Source organism: Curcuma longa, chromosome 20 (assembly GCF_044706935.1).
Source record: "Curcuma longa cultivar G26 ecotype Majalengka, Jawa Barat chromosome 20, ITB_CL_G26_1.1, whole genome shotgun sequence".
NCBI lineage: Eukaryota > Viridiplantae > Streptophyta > Magnoliopsida > Zingiberales > Zingiberaceae > Curcuma > Curcuma longa.
The window spans coordinates 1,940,631-1,963,349 of NC_133880.1; the positions used below are offsets into that span (position 1 = coordinate 1,940,631).

Sequence of the window (22,719 nt, forward strand, 5' to 3'; positions counted from 1 at the left end):
AGGATCTTTCTCTTAATTCACGGGTAAATTCAAAACATATTTTATACGGTCGACTTTTAAAATATTCATTTTTATTATGATTCAAATTTTAATTAATTAATTATTTTTTAAATATTTTATCATTAATAATGATATAGTGGTTACTCAGTGGAGTTGACAATTTTGACTATTGTATTCAATACACAAATAACACGAGGGAAGTTTATCGATATATATATGAATTTGAGACGTAATCTAATTGTTGATGCACAAGAGGAGATTAGCTATAATTTGTGGTTGCCAACCCCAACTAAATTCTTTTGTGCTCCTATGCCTGACGACCATAAGAAGAAATAAAAATTAAGACCTTGATGATAGGATAAATTTGGGATATAATAGATGCTAGATATGGTTAAGTGTGGTCGAATATAAATATTACTAATATAAGATATAGAAAGAAAAAAAATCTAATTTTTTGAACTGATTAATTTTGACTCTATAAAAATTTTCTATCTACTAACTATCAGAGTAAATTTAAAGGTACGAACGATGCGTTACTCTAGCTATAGCTAGTGTCCTAAAATTATCTTCTTACTAAAATAATTAAATTAATCTACAGTGCGCTATAATTAAGAATTAGTTCATGAATATTTAATTAACTATGAAAGCTCCGTACCGTTGCACTGTAGTTGGGTGCAAATTAACACTTGTTGTATGGATACTTGAAGAGATGAATTGATTTTGAGAATTTTAAAATATAAAATATTTAATCATGTGGTTAAGTCCATTGTAGTAACCATCAAGATGTATTATTTACAGGTAGATGCATTATCAAAAATACAAAAATATATATAGAGGGTGAAAATCAAGTACGATTTTTTCTAAATCATAAAAGGTACGTTCAACTTTCCATTTTAATTAAAAAGCGCCCCTTCCCACTATTCAATCGTATATATTTATTTAATTATCCGTTCAATATTATTATGTTCTGTCTCAATCTCTCATTTAATTTCTGAATTAGTTAAACGCATTGTAACAATTACAAAATGATAACAACTATAATTTTATAGTTGCTACAATATGATATTAGATGAGTAGATCAAATCTACATTGTAATAACTATAATTTTATAACTATTACAACGTGAATTCCTATCAAAGATAAATAGATTAAATATGTATTATAATAGTTACGGAAATTATAACTACTATAACATGTATAGTAACTATAACATTATAACTGCTACAATACATCCGATCGACTCAAAATTAGATGAAAATTTAAGCGAAAGATAATAAAAATAAACAGTAAGTATTAGATGGCAGTTGGATAAATATATGATGGAATAGTGGGAAGAGGTGCACTTTTCGTTAAAATGAAAAGTGGATGCAATTTAGAAAAAAAAAAAGACCTTTTACTTTTGCCCAAAAATATTGTTTATATGTTAAATATTTATAAGAAGTCCTTTAATTCAATTGGTAGAGCATCTCATTTATATTCTCTAACGTTTATTAAAAGAGTCAATACTTCTTAATTAAGTTTAAGAGGGCATAAACCACACAACATAGACATTGAAATTTATATTCCTTATCTGCATTGAGACGCCGTTCAACATCTCTCTTATCTCGACCGTCCGTTCAGGGCCATCTCCCAATGATCACCGTCCATCCGAGTTCGCTTCTGGGCCCACAGCACGCCACGAACGCGTGATCACCGTCCATTGGAGTTCGCTTCTGTGCCCACAGCACGCCATGAACGCGTGCTCCGTCGCCAACAGCCGACCACGTGCTAACGTACTCGCGTCGCCGTCGACCCTGCGAGGTCAAGCCACCAAGCCCATCAACACCCGTCCATTACTCTCTTGACGGCCCTGATCCGCTCTCTCCATTACGTTCACCCTCTCGTACTCCCGCACGCAACGCGCTCCCTCCTCGCTTCCGATCGCCAAGTGGACGGCAGTTATCCGTCGACCATCGTTTCTTTATTTGAATTAAATGACCCTGTCGACGGGGCGGCAACGGTGTTTACGGGGCGAACGATGGCGCATCACCAGTTGGGCAACGGCATGCTCGTCTCCGGCCCGCCGCCGCAGCCTTCGAGGGGTCGGGAACCGAGTTCTTCGTGCGCGAGTCCCTACACTTCCGGCGACGCCAAGAACTCCGGCGAGTTCGCCAAGATGTTCGGCATCCCCTCAGCTGGATTCCGTCTCCGCTGCGGGATCAAGGTCGGCCCACTCTTCCGGGTTAAAGATCACCCCGCGCCCTCCGTCCCCCATCCCGACCACCGGCCTCATCGTCTCCGGCGACTCTTCCCGGCGGAGGGCGAGGCAGGGGGAGGCGGTGACGGTGGTGGAGGGGGATACGTTCGAATACGGGGTGCCGAGGGCGTGGAGGTGGCTGGTGACCGCGGTGCTCGCGGTGGGGCTTGGGTTCGGCGGGCTTATGTTGGGGGTGGTCGGGCGGCCGGAGCTTCTGGCGGCGGTTGCGGCGGCAACAGCCGTGGTGGCGGCGGTGGCGATCTGGAACCGTGCGATGAGGGCGAAGGAAGTGGAGAGGTTCATAAGGAGTCTCCCCGACTACCCCTTCGAGTGCCCGACCGATCTCCCAATCGGTCAACTGGTCAAGATTACCGGGGCAAGTTCACTGCATGCGCTAGCTGCTTAATTTAATTTTTCAGCTGTCCTTACGTGAAGATTTTCTTAGCCTTGTAATTGTTATTATGCATGCAGCACGTGACGTGTGGAAGTATTCCTCTTGAAACATCCGGCTCCGAGGGCATTTGTAGGTGCGTTTATGCATCCACTCAATTGTACGCGAGGAGAAGAAGACTAAGAAGATGGAGACTGACAAGCTCAGAGGTTATTAAAATATACACAGATGTGTATATATAATCTCATATAAAATAACAAGTACAAAAGAACTAATTAATACGATTGAGTAATATATATTATCAACATTCCTGGCAGAAACTCGTAGCAGATTTCTACATATCAGACTCAAGTACAGGGATGAGGTTTCTGGTGCGAGCAGGAAATGGAGCCAAAGTTACTCCTTTTGTTGAATCAGCAACCGTCTCGGAGACCAACAGGGAGGAGAAAACGCAGTCATGGCGGAAGGAGCAAAACCAGTTGCGAGTCGAGGAATGGTAAGGCGGCCACAAAGTTTCAGTATACGCACTATAGATAGCTAGCGATCGAGTTATAGGGTTTGGCATCCTTAATGATGAATGTGTTTGTGGTTTATAATTTTGATATATAGTTGCATCAGAGAAGGTGATAGTGCAAGTGTGATTGGTGTCCTGAGGACGAACAAGGACTTGTTGATTGTGGATCCGCCTTCGGATTCGGATCTTCTTTCTACGGGATTCAAGTGGTGGAGGTGCTTGTTCCCCTTCTTGGTGAGAGGCCTTATCCTAATTGGAAAAGAAAGTTCAGACGAGGTGATATATCGAGTCTGAACTCATCATACGATCTTCTTCCATCTGAAACGTACGTATTACATTATATATTAATGCTCTGATTAACTAGTAACTAGTAATCAAAGACAAACTAAATCGAGCGTGGCTGTACAGTTTATTGTTCATAAATGAATGATAGTGTGTGTGTGTGTGTGTGTATATATATATGATCATAGTCTGCTAGACAAGATCACGAAGCTAATTAATATGTTGTTCAATGCGGAGCAGAAGAGGGAATAAGAAGAAGAAATGATGCAACAGCTTTATAGATATATCTTCGTGCATGGCATATTAACTAAATTTGGGAACAATGTAATTAATCGGTAGCTTGACATATTTTTTTTCTTTTTTATCTTGTCTTTTGATTCCATCAATATCTTGTGCTCGTTAGATTGTTGGCTAAAGATATTGACGTGGTCTATTTGGGATGGAAGAGGAATATAATTATTTAGAAGAACAACATAACTAATATATACCTACAGATGATGCCACTCCTTTTCTAGTCAGGGCCAGACCTTCTATGAGCCCAGGTAGGCAACCGCCTCAGGGCCCGACCTAGGAAGGGGTCCAAAAAAATTATAATTATACTTGTATCGTTGGTAGTCTATGATGAAAGAGATGATCCAAAACTCACGCGAGTTTAAAAAAATCAAAAAATATGTATATTTACACACACAAATCCACAACCCAAAATATATATTTCGCTTTAGGCCCCATCAACACAGGTACGACTCTGTTTCTAGTTCAGCCCATGTTAGTAAACTCAAGATATATGGTATTGAACACCACCTACAACATCCAAAGTGTTCGGCGTCCTGAGCATCTTATCTTTAAAGTACTTAGTGTGACTCGGATAGGTGGAGGAGCCTTAATTACTAGTTTATATATATATATATACTATATATATATATATATATATATATATATATATATATATAGCGCGTCTATCCTGAGCACCACTTCCTGCGCAACCGTGAGCACCGCCTGACGTGGCTTTTCCACGTGGAAATTCCTTCGCCGCGTCGTCCGCACACACGAGTAAAGCTCCTCCGCTCCGCTGCTCGCTCGATCCGCATCCAAAACTCGCCTCTTCGCAGCGCCGCTACGCTAGGGTTTACTCTCCGCGCGCCGACGCTGCTCGATCCCCACCCAAAACTGCTCTTTTCTCTCCGCGCGCCTCTCCTCCGCCGTTGCTCCCGCCTCTCCTCCCGCTGCTCGCCTCTGCCTCCCCCCAAACTCTCCTCTTCGCAGCGGCGCTAGGGTTTCTCTCCGCGCGCCTCTCCTCCGCCGCTGCTCGCCGAAGCTGCTCCCGCCTCTCCTCGCGCTGCTCGCCGAAGCTGCTCCCGACCCTCTTCTTCCTCGACAAAGCCGAAGCTTCCGACCTCTTCTTCCTCGACGAAGCTCGCCGTCACTGTTCGAAGAGACCAACGCTGCTCGAGAAGCCCTCTCACAGTGCATCCGGCCCTCTCTCTGCCGAAGCTCCCGACGAAGCTCACAGTGCATCCGAAGCCCTCTTCTTCCTCGACCCTCTTCTACCCGCATAGTGATTGCAGATCAATCTGGGTTAGTTGTTATCATTATCTCAGTTTGCCTCTTCTAGATTTTCTAGAGTACTTTAGCTTTAGCCTTTTGTTGCTAGAGCATTCAAATTTAGGGATTGCTTGCTCAATTTAATTCGTTGTTTAGTAGGGAAGAAACAAAATTGTGGAATGAAATTTTAACATCAAGGCTGCTTTACTTGGGAAGAAAGCAAAGGAGATAGAAACCTGAAAAAAATTAGTGTTTATCCTGTCTTGATTGCACGCAAAAATTTATTTTTATGTTGTACACTTATTTTTGTCTGACTTGCTAGTTTAACTGGTGCAAACAATAATTTATACTATGAGATAAAGCCAACTATAATTGTCAGAATTGTCTATTATAATTAAGAGCTAGGTTACTTCTGTAGTTGTGTTGGAGTACTCACCTTTAGCATATAATGACCTGATTACAATGACCTATACAGGAATTGTTGCTGACACAATATTTAGTAGCTTCACTTATTCTAAATTTGATAATCCTCGGCAATGGAGGGAAATGACGGTGATGATCAGATATATATTCCCCAAGTTGTTGATGATCGGAAGCCCAAAGTTGGTATGGAATTCTCATCTCTAGAGGAAGCATTTTTGTTTTATAACCAATATGCACGAGAAGCTGGTTTTAGTGCAAGGATGAGCACTAGCAAAAAAAATAAGATTACAAATGAAGTTGTCTATAAAAAATTTGTTTGTTTTAAAGAAGGTCAAACAGATAAAATGAGGGCAACTAGAGATGTAAAATGTGATCACCCAATTACAGAACGAGCCCGCAGTGATATTAGAACTGGTTGTAAGTCACACATCTCACTTGTAAAAGAACAAACAGGACCTAATTGGGTTATCAGTAACATCATGGATAGTCATAATCATACCCTCTCGACTCCTTCAAAAGTGCATTTGCTTCGCTCACATCGTCATATTTCAACAGCAAAGAAAGCATTGACCAAACAATTTTCTGAGGCTAATTTGCCTACTTCTCAACAAATGCGAATATTTGAGATAGAATACGGGGGACCCGAGCGGGTTGGTTGTACAGAAAAAGATCTTAGAAACTATGACCAACAACTAAGAGATGAACTAAAGGGTATTGATGCTGAAACATTGATAGAGTTTTTTGCATCTGAGAAGGAAAAAAATTCAGCTTTTTTCTTTGATTATGAGACTGATTCAGAAAACAGATTTAGTAGGTGTTTTTGGGCTGATCATGTATCGAGGAGGGCTAACATTGTATTTGGTGATGTTGTTGTATTTGATACGACATATAACACCAACAAATATGGGTTGATTTTTGCACCATTTGTTGGAGTTAATCATCATCATCAGACAATTGTTTTTGGTTGTGGTTTTCTAAGTGATGAAAAAACTGATTCCTTTGTTTGGTTGTTTAATAAGTTCATAGATGCCATGCCTAGAGGAGCACCAAATGTGATCATTACTGATCAAGATCTTGCTATGACAAAAGCTATTGCACAAGTTTTCCCTAATACGGTGCATCGATATTGCTTGTGGCACATATTGAATAAATTTCCAGAGAAATTAAATCCTTTGACTTTTCGTGATCACTATCAAAGCATAAAGAATGTCATTGCAAATTCTACAACTCCTGATGAATTTGAGAAGTCATGGGAAGACGTTATAAAATCTGCTAACTTGGAGAACAATGATTGGTTGTCATTGATGTATGAATTGCGACAAAAGTGGGTGCCAGCATATTTTAGCCATGTTTTCTGTGCTGGAATGTCAAGCAGTCAAAGATCTGAAAGCTCACATGCTTTTTTTAAGAAAGTCATCTCAAATAAGAACTCATTGATTGATTTTATCATTCGTTTCAATAGGGCATTGAGACACCTAAGACACAATGAGTTAGCTGCTGACCATGTTGATATTAATGAGCATCCCCGAACTAAGACAAATTGGCCAATGGAAATTCAAATGGTTAAGGTGTACACGAAAAAGAAATGGTTGGAGTTTCAAAGTGAAATTAGTGATAGTCACAGTTATTATGTGCAACAAGCGTCTGTACAAGATGATTTAGTGATTTATAATGTGATGAAATTTCAAAGTTCTTCTTCATCCAAATCAAGATTACTCACGCATGACAAACAGAAAGACTACATATCTTGTAGCTGTAGAAAATTTGAGTTTGAGGGCATTCCATGCAGACATATGTTAGCTTTTTTCCGCATCACCCAAGTCTTTCATTTACCTGAGCAGTATATACTCAAACGATGGACACGAGATGCAAAGGTTGGAGGAAATTATGTTTTGGGGGAAGACCAACTTTCCATCAATGATCCAAATAAGTTTTTGATGTCAAGGCTTTCAAGGTTATCCTATAAAGCTTCATTAGTAATTGATGATGCATCTTTGACTGATGAGGGAACATCCTTTTTGGAGGAACAACTAAATTGTATCCACAACAAAATTCGAGACATGAACATTAGTAAAACATGCAGCATTGGTAGTCAAAGGAAGAATTCCATGGATGGCACCCTTGGTGTTATTGATCCTTCTTTAGTAAGAACAAAAGGATGTGGAAAAAGATTGAAATCGTCAAAGGAGAAGACAATCTCAAAATCCAGGTTATGTCGTGGATGTGGCCATCGGGGTGTGTCTCATGATAAGCGTAATTGTCCGATTTTGCAGCAAAGGTATGTGCTGATTATTTCTATATTTGTAGCAGAAATTTTATTTGCATAATAAATTTATTTCAAATTTTGTAAATATAATGTTGTTATTACCAGATCAACTATAGATGATCATGATAACAGCGACGACGACACAAACGAAGAAGATTTGGCGTCTAGAGTTGGTATTATAAAAGTCCCAATTTAGTAAATTAAAGTCGTTAATTGATTGAGAAATTGAAGTTAATAATTGCCTTTATTGTTTCAGGTTCTAACATGCCTCAGAATTAATGAGTCGACACAAACGAAGATGATCATGGTACCTGCATTCCTGTATCAATAGATACTGTTTTTTCCATCATATTCTTCTTTAATGAGTTGACTATTGTCTGTCTCAGATTGGTGTTCAAAGATGGTCTAACAGCATTTTTGAGTTAAGCACACAACTATATCCTGCTTATTTTCTCCCTCTTGCAGCTTGCTAAGGTATTACAGCTTATTTTCTTTCTGCTTGTTTATGCTCTAGGGAAGTGATATCCTATTTGCACTGGCAGTTTCATGAACATAACTAGTATATAAGAGTCGGAATTAATTTCAGCTTAAATTTTCCTCTTCTTACAATTACATGTGGATGAATTAACAATGCTTGTCTTATTCCCATAAAGCTATGACTATTGAGGGTCATAATGATGGATATCTATATGTCAAATGCAAGGGATTTGCACTTACATGTTTCCTAGTTCTAATCTCGATATTTTGTTAATGCAAATTTCAGTTTCTATTTGTACTAAGATTCAAAGATTGTTCTCTATTTTTTAAAAAAAAATTATTTTAGTGTGATGGATATAAAGCTCTACAAGACTGCATTTCTGTGGCTATCAACTTAAGAAATTTGTGGCATTTTTGTGAAAGGGTTTTCGCTTCAAGGGTATGCTGAAACAAATCTCTAGAAGACTGCATTGGGCCTCTACTGAATGATGACAGTTAATCTTTGAATGTATGAGAATGTATGATGACAGTTAGCTTGTATCTGAACCTTGTACTGGGAATTGGTAATTGCTTAATGTGGATCCTCTTTATGTACTGCATTTGAATTGGTATTTGTTGTTACATCATGCAGTGTAATATCATTTTATTAGTTTCTTGAACATGCAGTATGACAAGAAATTCTATAATGCAATTACTCATGTAGTGTCATGTTTCAAAAAATTGTAAATATTTGAATTGTATCGTCTAAACTATATGAAAACCTGTTTATTTGAATTGCAATTACTCATGTAGGCATCGGTAAGCTCACTAAGTCCTGTCGTCTAGTGTATTTTTGATAGATGTAGTCAGTCAGTTCCAGCTTGCTCCGCACACGCTACATCTGGGCCTTTAAATTAGAGGGCATTGAACAGGCGTGAGAGTACGTGTGAGTCCACTGCTAAACAACACACGATATGCTCATTATCAAGAACACAATCTGAGTGCTTACTGACTGATAACAAAAGCTCCATTACTGAAACGAAAATTATATCTGGAAAGGCATACTTGAGAATGCTCATTCTAGGGACAATGAAAGCAAGAAGGCACTAGCTGGTCTACCAAAGGTGCATGAAAAGAAGAGTAAACATAGAGTTCAATATTCACAGCATCAAACTATTTCACGAAAAGAATCAAAGCCCAAGGTTATACTGTTAGGTTCCATATCACCATCTCTACTTACATATTAACCATTTTCAACTATCCTTTTATCATAAATGCAAATGCAGTACATAAAGTGACATTAAGCAATTACAAAGTTCAGATACACAGTTTTTAATAGATTTAGCAATTACAAATGGATTCAACAGAATACTACAGAATACTTTTACATCTACAAAGGATATAACGTAGTTTAAACTTTTTTTAAAATGCTAATCAGATTGGATTCAACAGAATACTACAACAGTGCAAACATAATTTCAGAAACAGTTTACAACAACTTGATACAATATATTTAATATTCATCACTAATTTGAAGAGCATCTAATTGTTGTTGTATTTCTTCCAAAGCTTCTTTCAACTTAGATATTTGTTGTGACCGCAACAGTTTTCTTTCTAACTTTGAACTTGATACTGAAGCTGAAGCTGAAGCTGAAGCTGAAGCTGAAGCTGAAGTGGGGGTAGAATTTTTATTCATGTGACGTTGAAAAGCTTTTTCTGCCTCCTCTCTGCTCTTGAAAGACTGATGTATAGCGCCCTTAAAGCCATTAACTTGACTAGAAGTTTCTATCCAAGTGTCATATATACCTGGTTGATGTCCAACAAAAACAACATATGTTTTTCCCTAAAAAAAACATTCAAATTATTATATAACCAAGATATTAAGTCAAAATTAAAAAGAAATGACTTACCATTCTTGCTACGAGTATAAATTTGGATTTACAACTCCAACCTAACAAGTAGACCGATAGCTGTTAATCTTGTGAATTGCTAAGAAATCCATCCATATGATCTATCCAAATTTTCTCATTCAAAATAGCTGATAATACAAACAAATGCAGATTATAAAATAATATTCCTTTATCAAACCAAAAAAAAATAGCTTCTTTCTAAATTTACCGAAGCAACATATCCACCTAAATAATAGAACTCTAATAAATGAAGAAATGGAAGACAGAACAATCATAACCTAAACCAGATTAATCCAAATCTAAATCTAAATCTTAAAAGAAGCAACACTTATCCTAACCAGATGTTCTTTAGCCTAACCAAACTGCACACGCTTCCACAACGCGTGATAAATCTTCAAAACGAAGTATGTCGACGGCGTGTTTTGTGGATAACGATATGCACGAACATAAGAAAAAATAGGGTTAGGGACCTTCGGCTCGCGAGTAGCAGGGGCGCGTGGCTTCGGATCGCGAGTAGCAGGGGCGAGGAAGAAGAGCGGCAGGGAGGAAGAAGAGAGGAGTGGTCCTTGCGCAACAAATCCCTAAATTTGAATGCTCTAGCAACAAAAGGCTAAAGCTAAAGTACTCCAGAAAATCTAGAAGAGGCAAACTGAGATAATGATAACAACTAACCCAGATTGATCTGCAATCACTATGCGGGTAGAAGAGGGTCGAGGAAGAAGAGGGCCGGATGCACTGTGAGCTTCGTCGGGAGCTTCGGCAGAAGAGGGCCGGATGCACTGTGAGCTTCGTCGGGAGCTTCGGCAGAAGAGGGCTTCTCGAGCAGCGTTGGTCTCTTCGAACAGTGACGGCGAGCTTCGTCGAGGAAGAAGAGGTCGGAAGCTTCGGCTTTGTCGAGGAAGAAGAGGGTCGGGAGGTCGGCGAGCAGCGCGAGGAGAGGCGGGAGCAGCTTCGGCGAGCAGCGGCGGAGGAGAGGCGCGCGGAGAGAAACCCTAGCGCCGCTGCGAAGAGGAGAGTTTGGGGGGAGGCAAGCAACACGGAGGAGAGGCGGGAGCAATGGCGGAGGAGAGGCGCGCGGAGAGAAAAGAGCAGTTTTGGGTGGGGATCGAGCATCGTCGGCGCGCGGAGAGTAAACCCTAGCGTAGCGGCGCTGCGAAGAGGCGAGTTTTGGATGCGGATCGAGCGAGCAGTGGAGCGGAGGAGCTTTACTCGTGTGTGCGGACGACGCGGCGAAGGAATTTCCACGTGGAAAAGCCACGTCAGGCGGTGCTCACGGTTGAGCAGGAAGTGGTGCTCAGGATAGACGCGCTGTATATATATATATATATATATATATATAAGAGGTAAAACTAATAATTCTCTTCCTATCTTTCTCTCACTATATTTCATCATTTCTCTATCAAACTCTGCTGTCAAAGTCTCACTTAAATATTAGAGGGACTTTGTCAGATGCCTCCGACACCCTCTGATATGTATTAGTAACTAAGAATTTTTTTTTATAAAATAACTTAGCCTATATAGTCATTTTGGGTTTGATTTTAGATATGATGAAGATTTTTAACCAAAGAAATTTTGATTTAGAGTCTCAATAATAATATACTTATTTTAACTTATCCTTATAAATTTAATGATATTTTTATTTGTATAAAATGAAACAAATAGTTTTTTTTTAAATAACAATAAAAGATTTAACAATTGTGATTTGTAAATTTTGAACTTTAGATTACAAAGTTTAATGATAACCTTATTTTTTAAAATATAAAATTTCTATAGTAGAACAATTAGAAAGAAAATAAATAAATATTAGAAAGAGAGAGGTATTTAAATGAATGAGCGTTTTGTTTTTTTTTTTTTGAAAATAAAGGTCATGGTGTGATTTAAAAATTCTATGTATTTCTATTCTTCTAAATATGGTAATTGAGTCAGACCATTTTGCAGCATGGCATGGCCCAACAAATTAGATGTTGTGTTAGCATGACTTAGTCACAATTGGCCCACGCTAGACTTGCTTCATAGAGTGTGAAACAAATGAGCCTCCAGTCTATTGGTGTAATCGACCTTTAGTCAAGGTTGATAAGTTTAAGTTGACTTAAGTTGGTTTCAATGTTTGATCAATATCTCATTTGGTCAAGCGAAACATCAAGTAGGTCAAGGTTGATCGGATACTTGATGGTCGAGCAAAATAGTGAGTATGTGTGAGCAAATGGTGTGCAATTGAGTGAGATATTAAGTAGGTCAAGGTTGCTCAAATATTTAATGGTGGAAAATTTCAACAGGGAATTGACACGAGAGGAGAAGTCCAAGTAGGTCACGATTGACCAAACACTTGGTGGTCGAAAGTCTAAACGAGCCAGAATTGATCGGACACTTGATAATCGAAAGCATGAGACTAGAAGTCCAAATAGGTCATAGTTAACTAGACACTTAGTGATTGGAAGTCTAAGTGAGTTACGATTGATCGGACACTTGACAATGAGAAAAGTCTTAATAAATTATGGTTGATCAGATGTTAGGCATGAGACGAGAAATTCAAACAAGTCAAGGTAGACTGGATGTTTGATAATGGTGAATTCTCAACAGGTCAAGGTTGATCGGATGTTGACAACAGAAAGTCTCAACAGGCCAAACATGATCAAATGTTGAATGAAGTCATGATAGATTGGGATCAATCGAATATCAGATAAGATGATAATTCATCTTTAGAAATGTTGAAATAGTAGCAGTAATCGATTATCAGGAAGTAGGAATCGATTGTTGAATCCTAAATTTCGAATTCACGGTTTGAGGGAGTAAAGAAGGTTTATTGGAACCCAACAATCGATTGTTGTAACATACAATTGGTACTATAATCGATTGTTATGAATTATCAATTGATTGTTGGTGTTCAATTACTAAGGTAAATTGAGCTATTAAATTGACAGGTCAAAGCAACTGTCGAAATTGAGGTGTAGCAATCAATTGCCAAAGGCTAGCAATCAATTGTTAGGTGAAAATCAGTTCGATAGTAACTCTATAAAAGAGGATTTCGTGGAGATTTAAAATCGCCTAATCTTGGGGGTTTTGGAGACGAATGTTTCATTTTCAAACCATCCAAAAGCAATCCAAAGTGATCAACAGCGAGCAAATCCAATTCCATTTGTGTACACTTGTTTGTTTTGATTTCATTTATGTATTTGTATTTGCTTGTATTGTTTGTAAGAACGGTGTTGTAAGAGATTTTTCCACCTCCGAAAGGTATCTGACAAGGAGAAGACATAAGGAGTATTGTTACAAATAAGTCTTGGAGTAGGAACCAAGGGTTCCAAACAAAGTAAAATATTTATGTCTCTTGTGTATATATTTGGTTTATGCATTTGTTTCCGTTGCGTAATAACCAATTGTATATTAGAATCCCAAGTGATTTGAACTATGACTGCTTTGATGTGTTGTCAAACTAGTCTAAATTAGGTCTTGCTTGTATCACTAACTTGTGTGTCTAAGTATGCAAGGACTTAAGAGAACACATAGGTACCTGATAACTCAAAGATCATTGAAGATGGTGAAACTTGACAGAAGATGCAGCGAGCAAGAAGGATAGAATGGGAAGGGAGTTGACAGGCTCGATGCATTCAAGAGATGAGGAGCTGCGGAAGAGTATTCCGATATCCAAAGACAAGAATCCGGGAGAAAGCATGTACAAGGCATAGTCGACTAATTTGACAGTTTCAGGTGATCGAAAAGATATTTCTGCTCGACTAGATCTTCTAGTCGACTGAACTAGCAGTTCGATTAACCAAAAGAAAATGGTTGGGCGATAATCGTTGAAGTGGATCTGCCATGTCAGCTTGCCACGTCAACTCACCACATCAGCTAATAATCAAGCAAGGACCGTTGAATGGATAAGCCCCTTATCTACCACGTTAGCTAATCGTCAGCAAGGATTGTTGAGTGGATGAGCCTCACCTACCACATAGCGAGTTTGGTTGATTGAATAGCTCGATCGATCGACTGAACGTGTCACATCGACAGTTTGAGCAGAGGCTATAAAAGGAGGAGAAGAGCTCAATTGAAAAACAACACACTTGAACTACATTCTGATTTTCTATTCTTTAATTGTTATTCTCGCACTCAATTGTTGTAAGAGTTTTCTTCGCTTCCTGCTTATTTTCGAAGAGGAGAATATAGCGGGCATTCATAGTTCTTAGACTAGCAACTGTGGGTTATAAACCAAGTAAGACATCGAGTCTCTTATGTTTATGTATGTATTTTTGTTTAATTAATGTGTGTGTCCTTGCTAAATTGTTAGCAAGAAAAATTTAAAATTTAACTTGCAGGTCGCTATTCGTCCCTCTCTCTAGTGATCTAAACCACTTCCGTCACACTAACATTGTAGACAAGCATACGAGCACACTCCATCAACATGAAAGGAGCTATTCACTCCTCCTCTAACTTATACTAGTTCTAATAAGTAGTATCAGAGAAAGATTGTTCTTCATTGGACTAATTGTCAATAGGCTACAGGAAGAAGAAACTGAAATTTTGAGTCCTTCAACATCAATAAGTCATTAGATTGACACTCAATGGAGCTCGATTTGCAATAGATCCTTGAGATGGATTGGGATATGATATTTGAATACCTCCACCTTTCAGAATGGGAAGCTTCGAGTATTGAAAATCAAGAATGGATAATTTCTTGATAACGAACAAAATGAATTGATTTGTCTTAATGGAAGGATTTAAACCTCCTAGAAATAGAAAGTGAAAACTTCTTCTGAAGAGCAAGTGGACTGAAGAGCAAGTCCAAAAATTTGAGATAAATAAAAAGGTAACTAAGTTATTACCCAATATTTTGTCTAATGATATTTTGTGTATGATGGGTGAATATCAATATGTCAAGGAATTATGGATGAAGCTAATAAAGCTTCATGAAGATTCATCTTCACCGACACAAAATGAGGATGAGTCCGAGGAGAAAGGCTCATTGACACGAGATAATTTGAAGATTGAGAGGTGTTCGGCATCTGAGATGGAAGACAAATTAAAGAAGCATCTACCTCAAGGATTGTAGTGGAGAAATCATTGACACTAGAACGAGATGAACTCACAACATTCGTAGCTAATGAAGAAGCAACACATGTCACCCTTATTGTTGAAGAAGGTATGACAATTTCATTTAATAATTATAAAGATCACATCATCATGTATTTCGAGCATAGGAAAAAAGGACATTATAAAGAGCAAGTGTCTTAAATTGATGAAGAAGAAGATTCAAGTGACACAAAGGGCAAAGGAGAAGCCCATGGATATCGGAACCTTAATACACAAAGGCAAGGAACACATTGTGTGCTTCTCATGTAACCAAAATGGACATTACCAAAGTTAATGTCCAACGGAAAGACATTCAAGTAAGAATAAAGGAGGAAGATCAAATCTAGGGGAGCCTCTAAAACAAAATCCAAAGTATCATTTAATAATGCAATTCTTTCATATCATGATAAAAAAATATATTAGACCTAACTTTTATGAATTTAGAGCTTATTATCAGGAAAATAAAAAATATAATAATTCTAAGGATAATTTTAGACTATATTATGCTAAAACCACCTCACCTAATGATAGGAAGATAAAAAATAATCTAGGCAATAAAGTTTATACACATGCCTAGAAAAAGAAATGATTAAGTCAATCATGAAAAATCAAAATTTAAGAATTTAAAAATTGAAAACCAAGTCTTGAGATTAAAACTTAATTAGAGAAGAACCTAAGAATGATTTGGGATACAAACCAAAGTCCAAGAAAAATATGTCAACATATCATAAAGTTTCATATAACTATGGGACTAACCCTAGGTCTATTAATGAAATTAAGATTACAAGGGAGGTCATCCCTTGAGTTGACCTTAATGAGCTTACAATGATTAAGACTTCTATGAAATTTAGGAAAGTTATTAGGAATGTATCCTTGAAAGTTATCCCTAATGAGTGCATAGTACATTCAAGGTGCTCTAATAGGTATTGGATTTCTAAGAGTGTGATCTTTTCATGCTAGATGGGTATAAGATGTCAATCTTAATTGGAAGGGTAATTAATCCAACTATAGTAAAGGTGGCATTTTAGGACATTTTCAAGATATTGAGATATTTTGAGAATAAAAATTCAAATTTTATCTTGCAAGATTTCTAGTGTGCCAATAAGAATTGAGTTCTTAAGTTGATCAAAATTGACACGATATGATGGATTTCAAAAGTGTGTCAAGCTTGAGATTTTTAACACATTTGAGGGAGTTAGGTCACTTATGTCAAATTGTGTATTTGATATAATGATCAGTTAATAACGCTTAGATTGAAAATCTAGATACTTTCATATTATTATGCATGTCATGCTTTGTGTACCATAATACATATCATAACATCTTATAATATATTTATCTTGTCATGAAAAATATATTATTTTTGAGATATGAATTGATATTATTATGTTATATTATACATGCATCATTTAATTATGATAGATTCCTTTTTAAAGTTATGCATTTGATGTATGACATACTCATTTACATATATAAATTTTATTTCTTTATAATTAATGACAAATGATATTAGTTGACATTCAAGTAGAATGATCAAATTTAAAATGGCTAGATAGAAATGCATGATCCCTTAGTTTAGGGAAAATAAATTTTATATCTCACAAGAATGTAAGATCTAATTTAATGCTAACAAGGGTGAATAGCATTTTATAAATTTTATGAGTGATAACAACTGAATTAAAAAAGAACAGAGATTATGTAGCGGAATAAATATAATTTAACTTAACTAACTAATCGACAAAATCAAACACTTAACTAGCAATATGAAGAAATGAACTTAGCATGCAATATTTGACACCTTACTTATCATGTGATATTTCTAAAAAGATTTAACAAATTAAGCATGTGAAAATTACTAAGATATTGAGCATGTGGTGACTTATAATATATTGAGCAAGATAGATATGCAAGAATTCACAACAATACTAAGCAGAGATTGACACGTACAATCAAAATAAAAGTGATTCTTATTTAGAATCTCTCTTATCCAGAAAGTGTTTGGAGATGGAGAAACTTTTAAAAAGAACCTAAAAAAAACTAAATGTAAGAGTAAACAATGTACGACAATAAATAAGAATAAGTTACAATACTGGAGTTGTCAATCAAAGTTGAAGTGCACAGTTGCAGCACATCATCGTAGAAGGGCACAAAAAGAGTTGTCGAGATTTGGATGCCCTAAACATATTCTTCGAGCCTCCTTTTATAGAGCTTATGTCGATGATAACATGACACTACTCCGATTGACTGGAATCTCTCCGGTCACCTAGAACATGTTGATGTGGCTATAAACTTTATTTCGTCGATGGTGATATCCGCGGTCTCTGATCGACTGGAAGTCTTTCAATGCCTAGAACTTGGTCAAATCCGATCTTGACCCACTCCTCCAGATCGTTGATCTCGTCAATTCCAATTGCTTAGAAGCAATCTCCGATCACCCAGATGTCGAGGTCGCTCCGCTCCTTGCTCCGATTGCATGGAACCTCCTGACTCCGTCAATTAAGGTTTATCCCCAGCTAGTCGCACAAACTCCCTTCCAGTCGCCTAGAACTGTCAAAAATACTTCCCTACAAAAAGTAACACGTAAATGAGTATGATAAAGATAGTATAATTAAGTCTCACTTACCTTAGTTAAATGTTCAACTTCCAACTGACCCATCCAAACTTAGTTTCCAAGACTCAGCTCATAGTTGACTTACTTGGACTTGTTGCCAAGACTTCAGCTCCCAGTTGATTCTTCTTAGATTTGATTCACCTAGTTTCCAACTAGGATTTCCTTGTCAGGTTCTCAATCAAGTCTTCTACCGCCTATCCCCTCTAGGACTCTCATCGTCTGATTTTTAACAAAAACTTCAGTTGCCTAGTCACATTAGGACTTAACCATTGTCTGGTTCTCAATCAGGACTTCAACTCTTGTCAAGTGTACAAGTGTAAGTTACTTGACAACTTTCATCAATACAATACAAGATTAACTTTAAACTCAGTCATATATCAAAACTTAAGTTCAATGTGGTGCTCTCAGCACCAATAAAGAATAATATGATTTAACTTGTATGTATATTGAAATACGTTAGATACAAGTGAAATGTTAGGATGATGAACTAACTTCAAAATGCTAATTTGGTGTATTTTTAATGAGCTAGGTGTCATCAAAATACATAGATTTTACATGATTAATCATGGAAAAAGTTAATGTGCAAGTCATGTGCATTTAATTCATAGATCATATTTGAAAATTAGCTTTGAAAATTATTTTATAAAATATTGGTGAAGTATATTTGTTGATAGGAATCACATTGATTAGGTTAATATAAATTTAAAGTGAAATATTGAAGTTTTCAATGATTTCCAACTTTGTACCATTCTTTGAAAATTAAATGTATTTTCTTAGAAAATTATTTTTTTCTTGATAGTATTTGATATAAGTAATGTTTGTATGAAATTTTATAATTTTTCAAAACTTATAGAATTACTTATGTATTTTTAAAATTCAGACTGAAATTGAATTGAAATTTTTCAGACTAATAATGGATTGCTACTAGTATCTATTTACTATTGTCCAATAATAATCGATTGTTACGCTTTTGACTAAAATAGAGTTATTTTAGTCGGTTAAGCTCACTCCTAGATATTTTAACTATCCCTGACCCTTGACATGCTTGGATAAGTATTTAAAGGGAGTTTTCATAGTGAAAATGAGAAAGGGATGTTAAAAGGAGAAAAATTAGGATTTGAGAGGGAGGTTTAGATTCAAATTTGAAGTTTTAACCACATGACTTAGTTTTTGAAAATTCCTAAAGATTTAGAAACTCCAAAATATTGATGGTGCAAATGAATTAAGTGGAGCACGCCTTGAGGGGGAGGTTGCCTTAATTAAAGACATGATTCCGAGGTGGAGAATGAAGGAATTCAAGAAGATTTAGTGAATGAATGAAAGAATTGTATGCTTAAGGTTAAGCATTGAAGATAATGGATTTAAGGTAGGGAATTTTCATTGTGATGTTGGAGGTTAGGAATAAAAGAAGAGAATTGATTTGGAATGAGGTTTTGATGTGTGCTAAAGGGGGTGAATAAAGGGGGGGGGGGGGGGGGGGGGTTAAGTTAGAAAACAATCATTTATGTTGTCATATGAGAAGTAGCATGTTAAGCTAATGAGTTAGCCTAACTTAAATATATTATAAAACTTCAAAAAAGAAAATATTGTTAGTGTAATTGACTTCTGATCAAAGTTAACTAGGTTGACTAAGCTTGAGTTGACTTAAGTTGGATATTTGTGTTGGGAATCTTATGTGATAAAACAAATTTTCGCAGTGGAAAATAGGATCCCTCGAGTGATCCATGCAAAAAATCCGTATAAGTTTAGATCTATAAGATCCTATCTAATAGAATTTACCTTTGATGTGTGCCCTTCGCTTATCCCGCTCGTTCAAAGATTGTCGGATCTCTAGCACGTTCAAGTATCCGTGCCTCTATGTGTATCCACACTAACACTAACTTTTTGGAGAAGACTTTGGTTGTGCTAGCAACTTCTCTTGTAGAGCTCGGTCAAAAAGAAAAGGAGAGGAAAAAAATGAATCATCCATGAATTTTTACAAGAAAAACTCTTTTATACTCATGTCATGAATACCAAAGGTTTTTAAATTTTTGATATTCTTTCATTAATACATGACTAATCCTAGTAATCATGCATGATAACTTCCATGCATGATAACTTCCTCTTCTTCAATACATGATTAATCCACATTAATCATGCATGATGAATCAAAAATTTATTCATCATCTTGGTTTAATTTGAGTCTAACTTAAATTCAATCAACTTGAGTCTAACTCAAGTTTAGGTCATCCAATGAGCTTAATTGTTCTTTTAGTCAAACTAAAATGAACTCATCTCCAAATAGAGTGTTATTTGTGTGTGATCCAATAAGTTCTTGTAACGTTGGCAATACCTCTAAAATCCATTTTATATCTTATATTGACTCATTTGAGCATGACTATGTATTTCATGGTCCTACTCTATCAAGAGGTCGCAAGATATCACTCCTGTTATATGAGAGGGATAGATCTCATCTACATCACTCACATCCCTCCGCATAATTTGTTACATACCCAGTGATCGCCTTTATAATCCACCCTGTTACGGGTGACGTTTGACGATACCAAAGTACGTAACTCCTTATGTAGGGAACCGTAGTGACTTTTAGTCTAAGGACTATTTATACCAATAGTCATATGAGAAAGTTTATGACACTCATATAACGATCCATGCAACTTTCTCATGGCAGATCAATTTAGTATATATTCTCTAATATATACCCATGTGTTAATTCGATATCTCATATCCATGACTTATGAAATCAAGTCATCCAGTTGACCTACATGCTAGTCTCAATGCATTAACATTGTCTCTGAATATTAATGCTTCACTAGGAATGATTAAGAGTAGTATTCTCTATATCATCTCACTATCGATTTAAACAATCGATATGATATAGATTAGAACTAGCTACCCAAAGACATTATTATACTTAGTTATTTGACACGAATACAAAGTAAGTATAATAACCAAAAATCATATCTTTATTAATAATAAAATATGATACAAAAGTCCCTAGTCAATCATAACATAATTGACTTTAGGACTTTAACTAACAATTTGATCAATATGTTAGTTGATTAAGAAAACATCAAGTAGGTTAAGGTTGATCGGATACTTAACGGTTGAGCAATGGTGAGCGTGTTTGAGCAAATGGTGTACAGTTGAATAAGCTATCAAGTATGCTAAGGTTAATCGAATATTTGATAATGGAAAGTCCAACAGAAAGTTATCACGAGAGAAATTCAAATAGGTCATGATTGACCAGACACTTGATGATCGGAAGTCCAAATGAGTCACGGTTGAGTTATTACCCTTAGTGGTATTTTTATGTGTTATCAAAAAGTTTAGGTTAGGTCCTTATTGAGTTTTAATATGTGTGTCAAAGTGTACAGGGACTTAGGAGAACATAGATGAACCTAATGGCGAAGGAGCATTGGAGATAGCAAAGCCTTGGCAGAAGACACAAGTGAGAGAGAAGAATGGCACAGGAAAGGAACTGACAAGCTCGGTGCATCCCAAGTACGAGGAACTATAGAATAGTACTTTGATAGAGTAAGAAGGATGCACAGGGATGAACTAGAAGGGTTCGGTGCATCCAAGGAACAAGAAGTTGGAAGGAAGACTGCTCAAGGCGACCGAGACAATGCTCGAGCAATTACATGTCTGGGCGATCAGAGTATTACCTAAGAGACCGAAGAAGGCGAGCTCAACGAATGGTTAAGAACAAAGGTCGACCATAGTCCAGGAGACCGGAAGGAGCTGAGTCATCTAGATTCATTATCGAGAAGTTGCCGAAGCGGATAAAGCTTGAAGTCACATCAATAAAGGTCCAACCGATCGAAAGGCTTTCGGGCAACCGGAGGTGCCACCTCAACACAATGAGCAGATTGAGTTGAATCCTATAAATAGGACTAAAGCTCGAAGAAGAACGACAACACATTCGAATTTATTATTGTTGTTTTTCATTGTCTTTACATTTGTGCTCAATTGTAGTAAGAGGCTTCTTCGCCTCTGGATCATTTCTAAAGAAGAGATTGTAGTGGGTGTATCTTTATAGTTCTTGAACTAGTAACTCGAGGATTGCAAACCAAGTAAAAATTTGAGCCTCTTTCTTTTTTATGTGTTTATTTTCATTTAATGAGTGTGTCCTTGCTAAGTAGTTAGCAAGAGAAAGATCGTTAATTTGTTTTGCTAGTCACTATTCACCCCTCCTCTCTAGTGATCTGAAATGCTTCCGCCACACCAACATATTAATTGGATACTTAACAGTTGAAAGCATGAAGTGAGAAGTCTAAGTAGGTGATGGTTGACCAGAGACTTAATTAGCGATCGAAAGTCTAAGTGGATCACGGTTGACTAGACACTTAGCGATCGAAAGTCTAAGTGAGTTATGATTAAGTGAACACTTAGTAATGAGAGGAGTCCTAATATGTCATAGTTGATAGGATGTTAGGCATAGATGAGAAATCCAAACAGATCAAGGAAAACCAAATGTTTGACAATGGTGAAGTCTCAATAGGTCAAGATTGATCAGATGTTGGGCAACGAAAAGTCTCGATAGATTAAGGGTGACCAGATGTTAAGTGAAGGAAGACCTAGTAGGTTTATAAGGTCAATTGGATACTAGGTAAGACGATATTTTAGCATTGAAAATACTAAAACTGTGGATAGCAACGATTACTAAGATTGCTAACAAGTAGCAATCGATTGTTGAATTTTGAACCTAAAATTCAAGATTTAAGGGAGTAAGAGGGTTTGCTAGAACTCAGTAATTGATTGTTGGTACTATAGCAGCATACAACAAGTATTGTAATGATTGCTATGGATTATCAGTCGATAAGTAGGCATAACAATCGATTGATAAGATAAATTGAGTCGTTAAACTGAAAGGTCAAAGCAACAATCGAAATCAAAGTGTACTAATCGACTGTTAAAGATTAGTAATCGATTGCTAGTTGAAAATCAGTCCGATAATAACCCTATAAAAGAGGATTTTGTGAAATTTTGAATCCACAATTCTTGGGGGGTTTTGGAGATGA

At 36.9% G+C, this 22,719-nt stretch overlaps 2 protein-coding genes across 2 annotated transcripts; both read left to right on the top strand.

Moving 5' to 3' along the window:
- Positions 1-1,973: 1,973 nt before the first annotated feature.
- On the top strand, positions 1,974-3,435 carry LOC141813528 (putative membrane protein At1g16860). The gene is made up of 4 exons (XM_074701495.1): positions 1,974-2,612; positions 2,708-2,836; positions 2,945-3,123; positions 3,237-3,435. The coding sequence occupies exons 1-4, from the start codon at positions 1,974-1,976 to the stop codon at positions 3,433-3,435; spliced, it is 1,146 nt and encodes a 381-aa protein (XP_074557596.1).
- A 1,477-nt stretch (positions 3,436-4,912) lies between these two features.
- Positions 4,913-8,127, top strand: LOC141813530 (protein FAR1-RELATED SEQUENCE 5-like). The gene is made up of 5 exons (XM_074701496.1): positions 4,913-4,998; positions 5,441-7,666; positions 7,760-7,823; positions 7,911-7,961; positions 8,041-8,127. The coding sequence occupies exons 2-5, from the start codon at positions 5,502-5,504 to the stop codon at positions 8,125-8,127; spliced, it is 2,367 nt and encodes a 788-aa protein (XP_074557597.1). The 5' UTR covers positions 4,913-4,998; positions 5,441-5,501.
- The last annotated feature ends 14,592 nt before the right edge of the window (positions 8,128-22,719 follow it).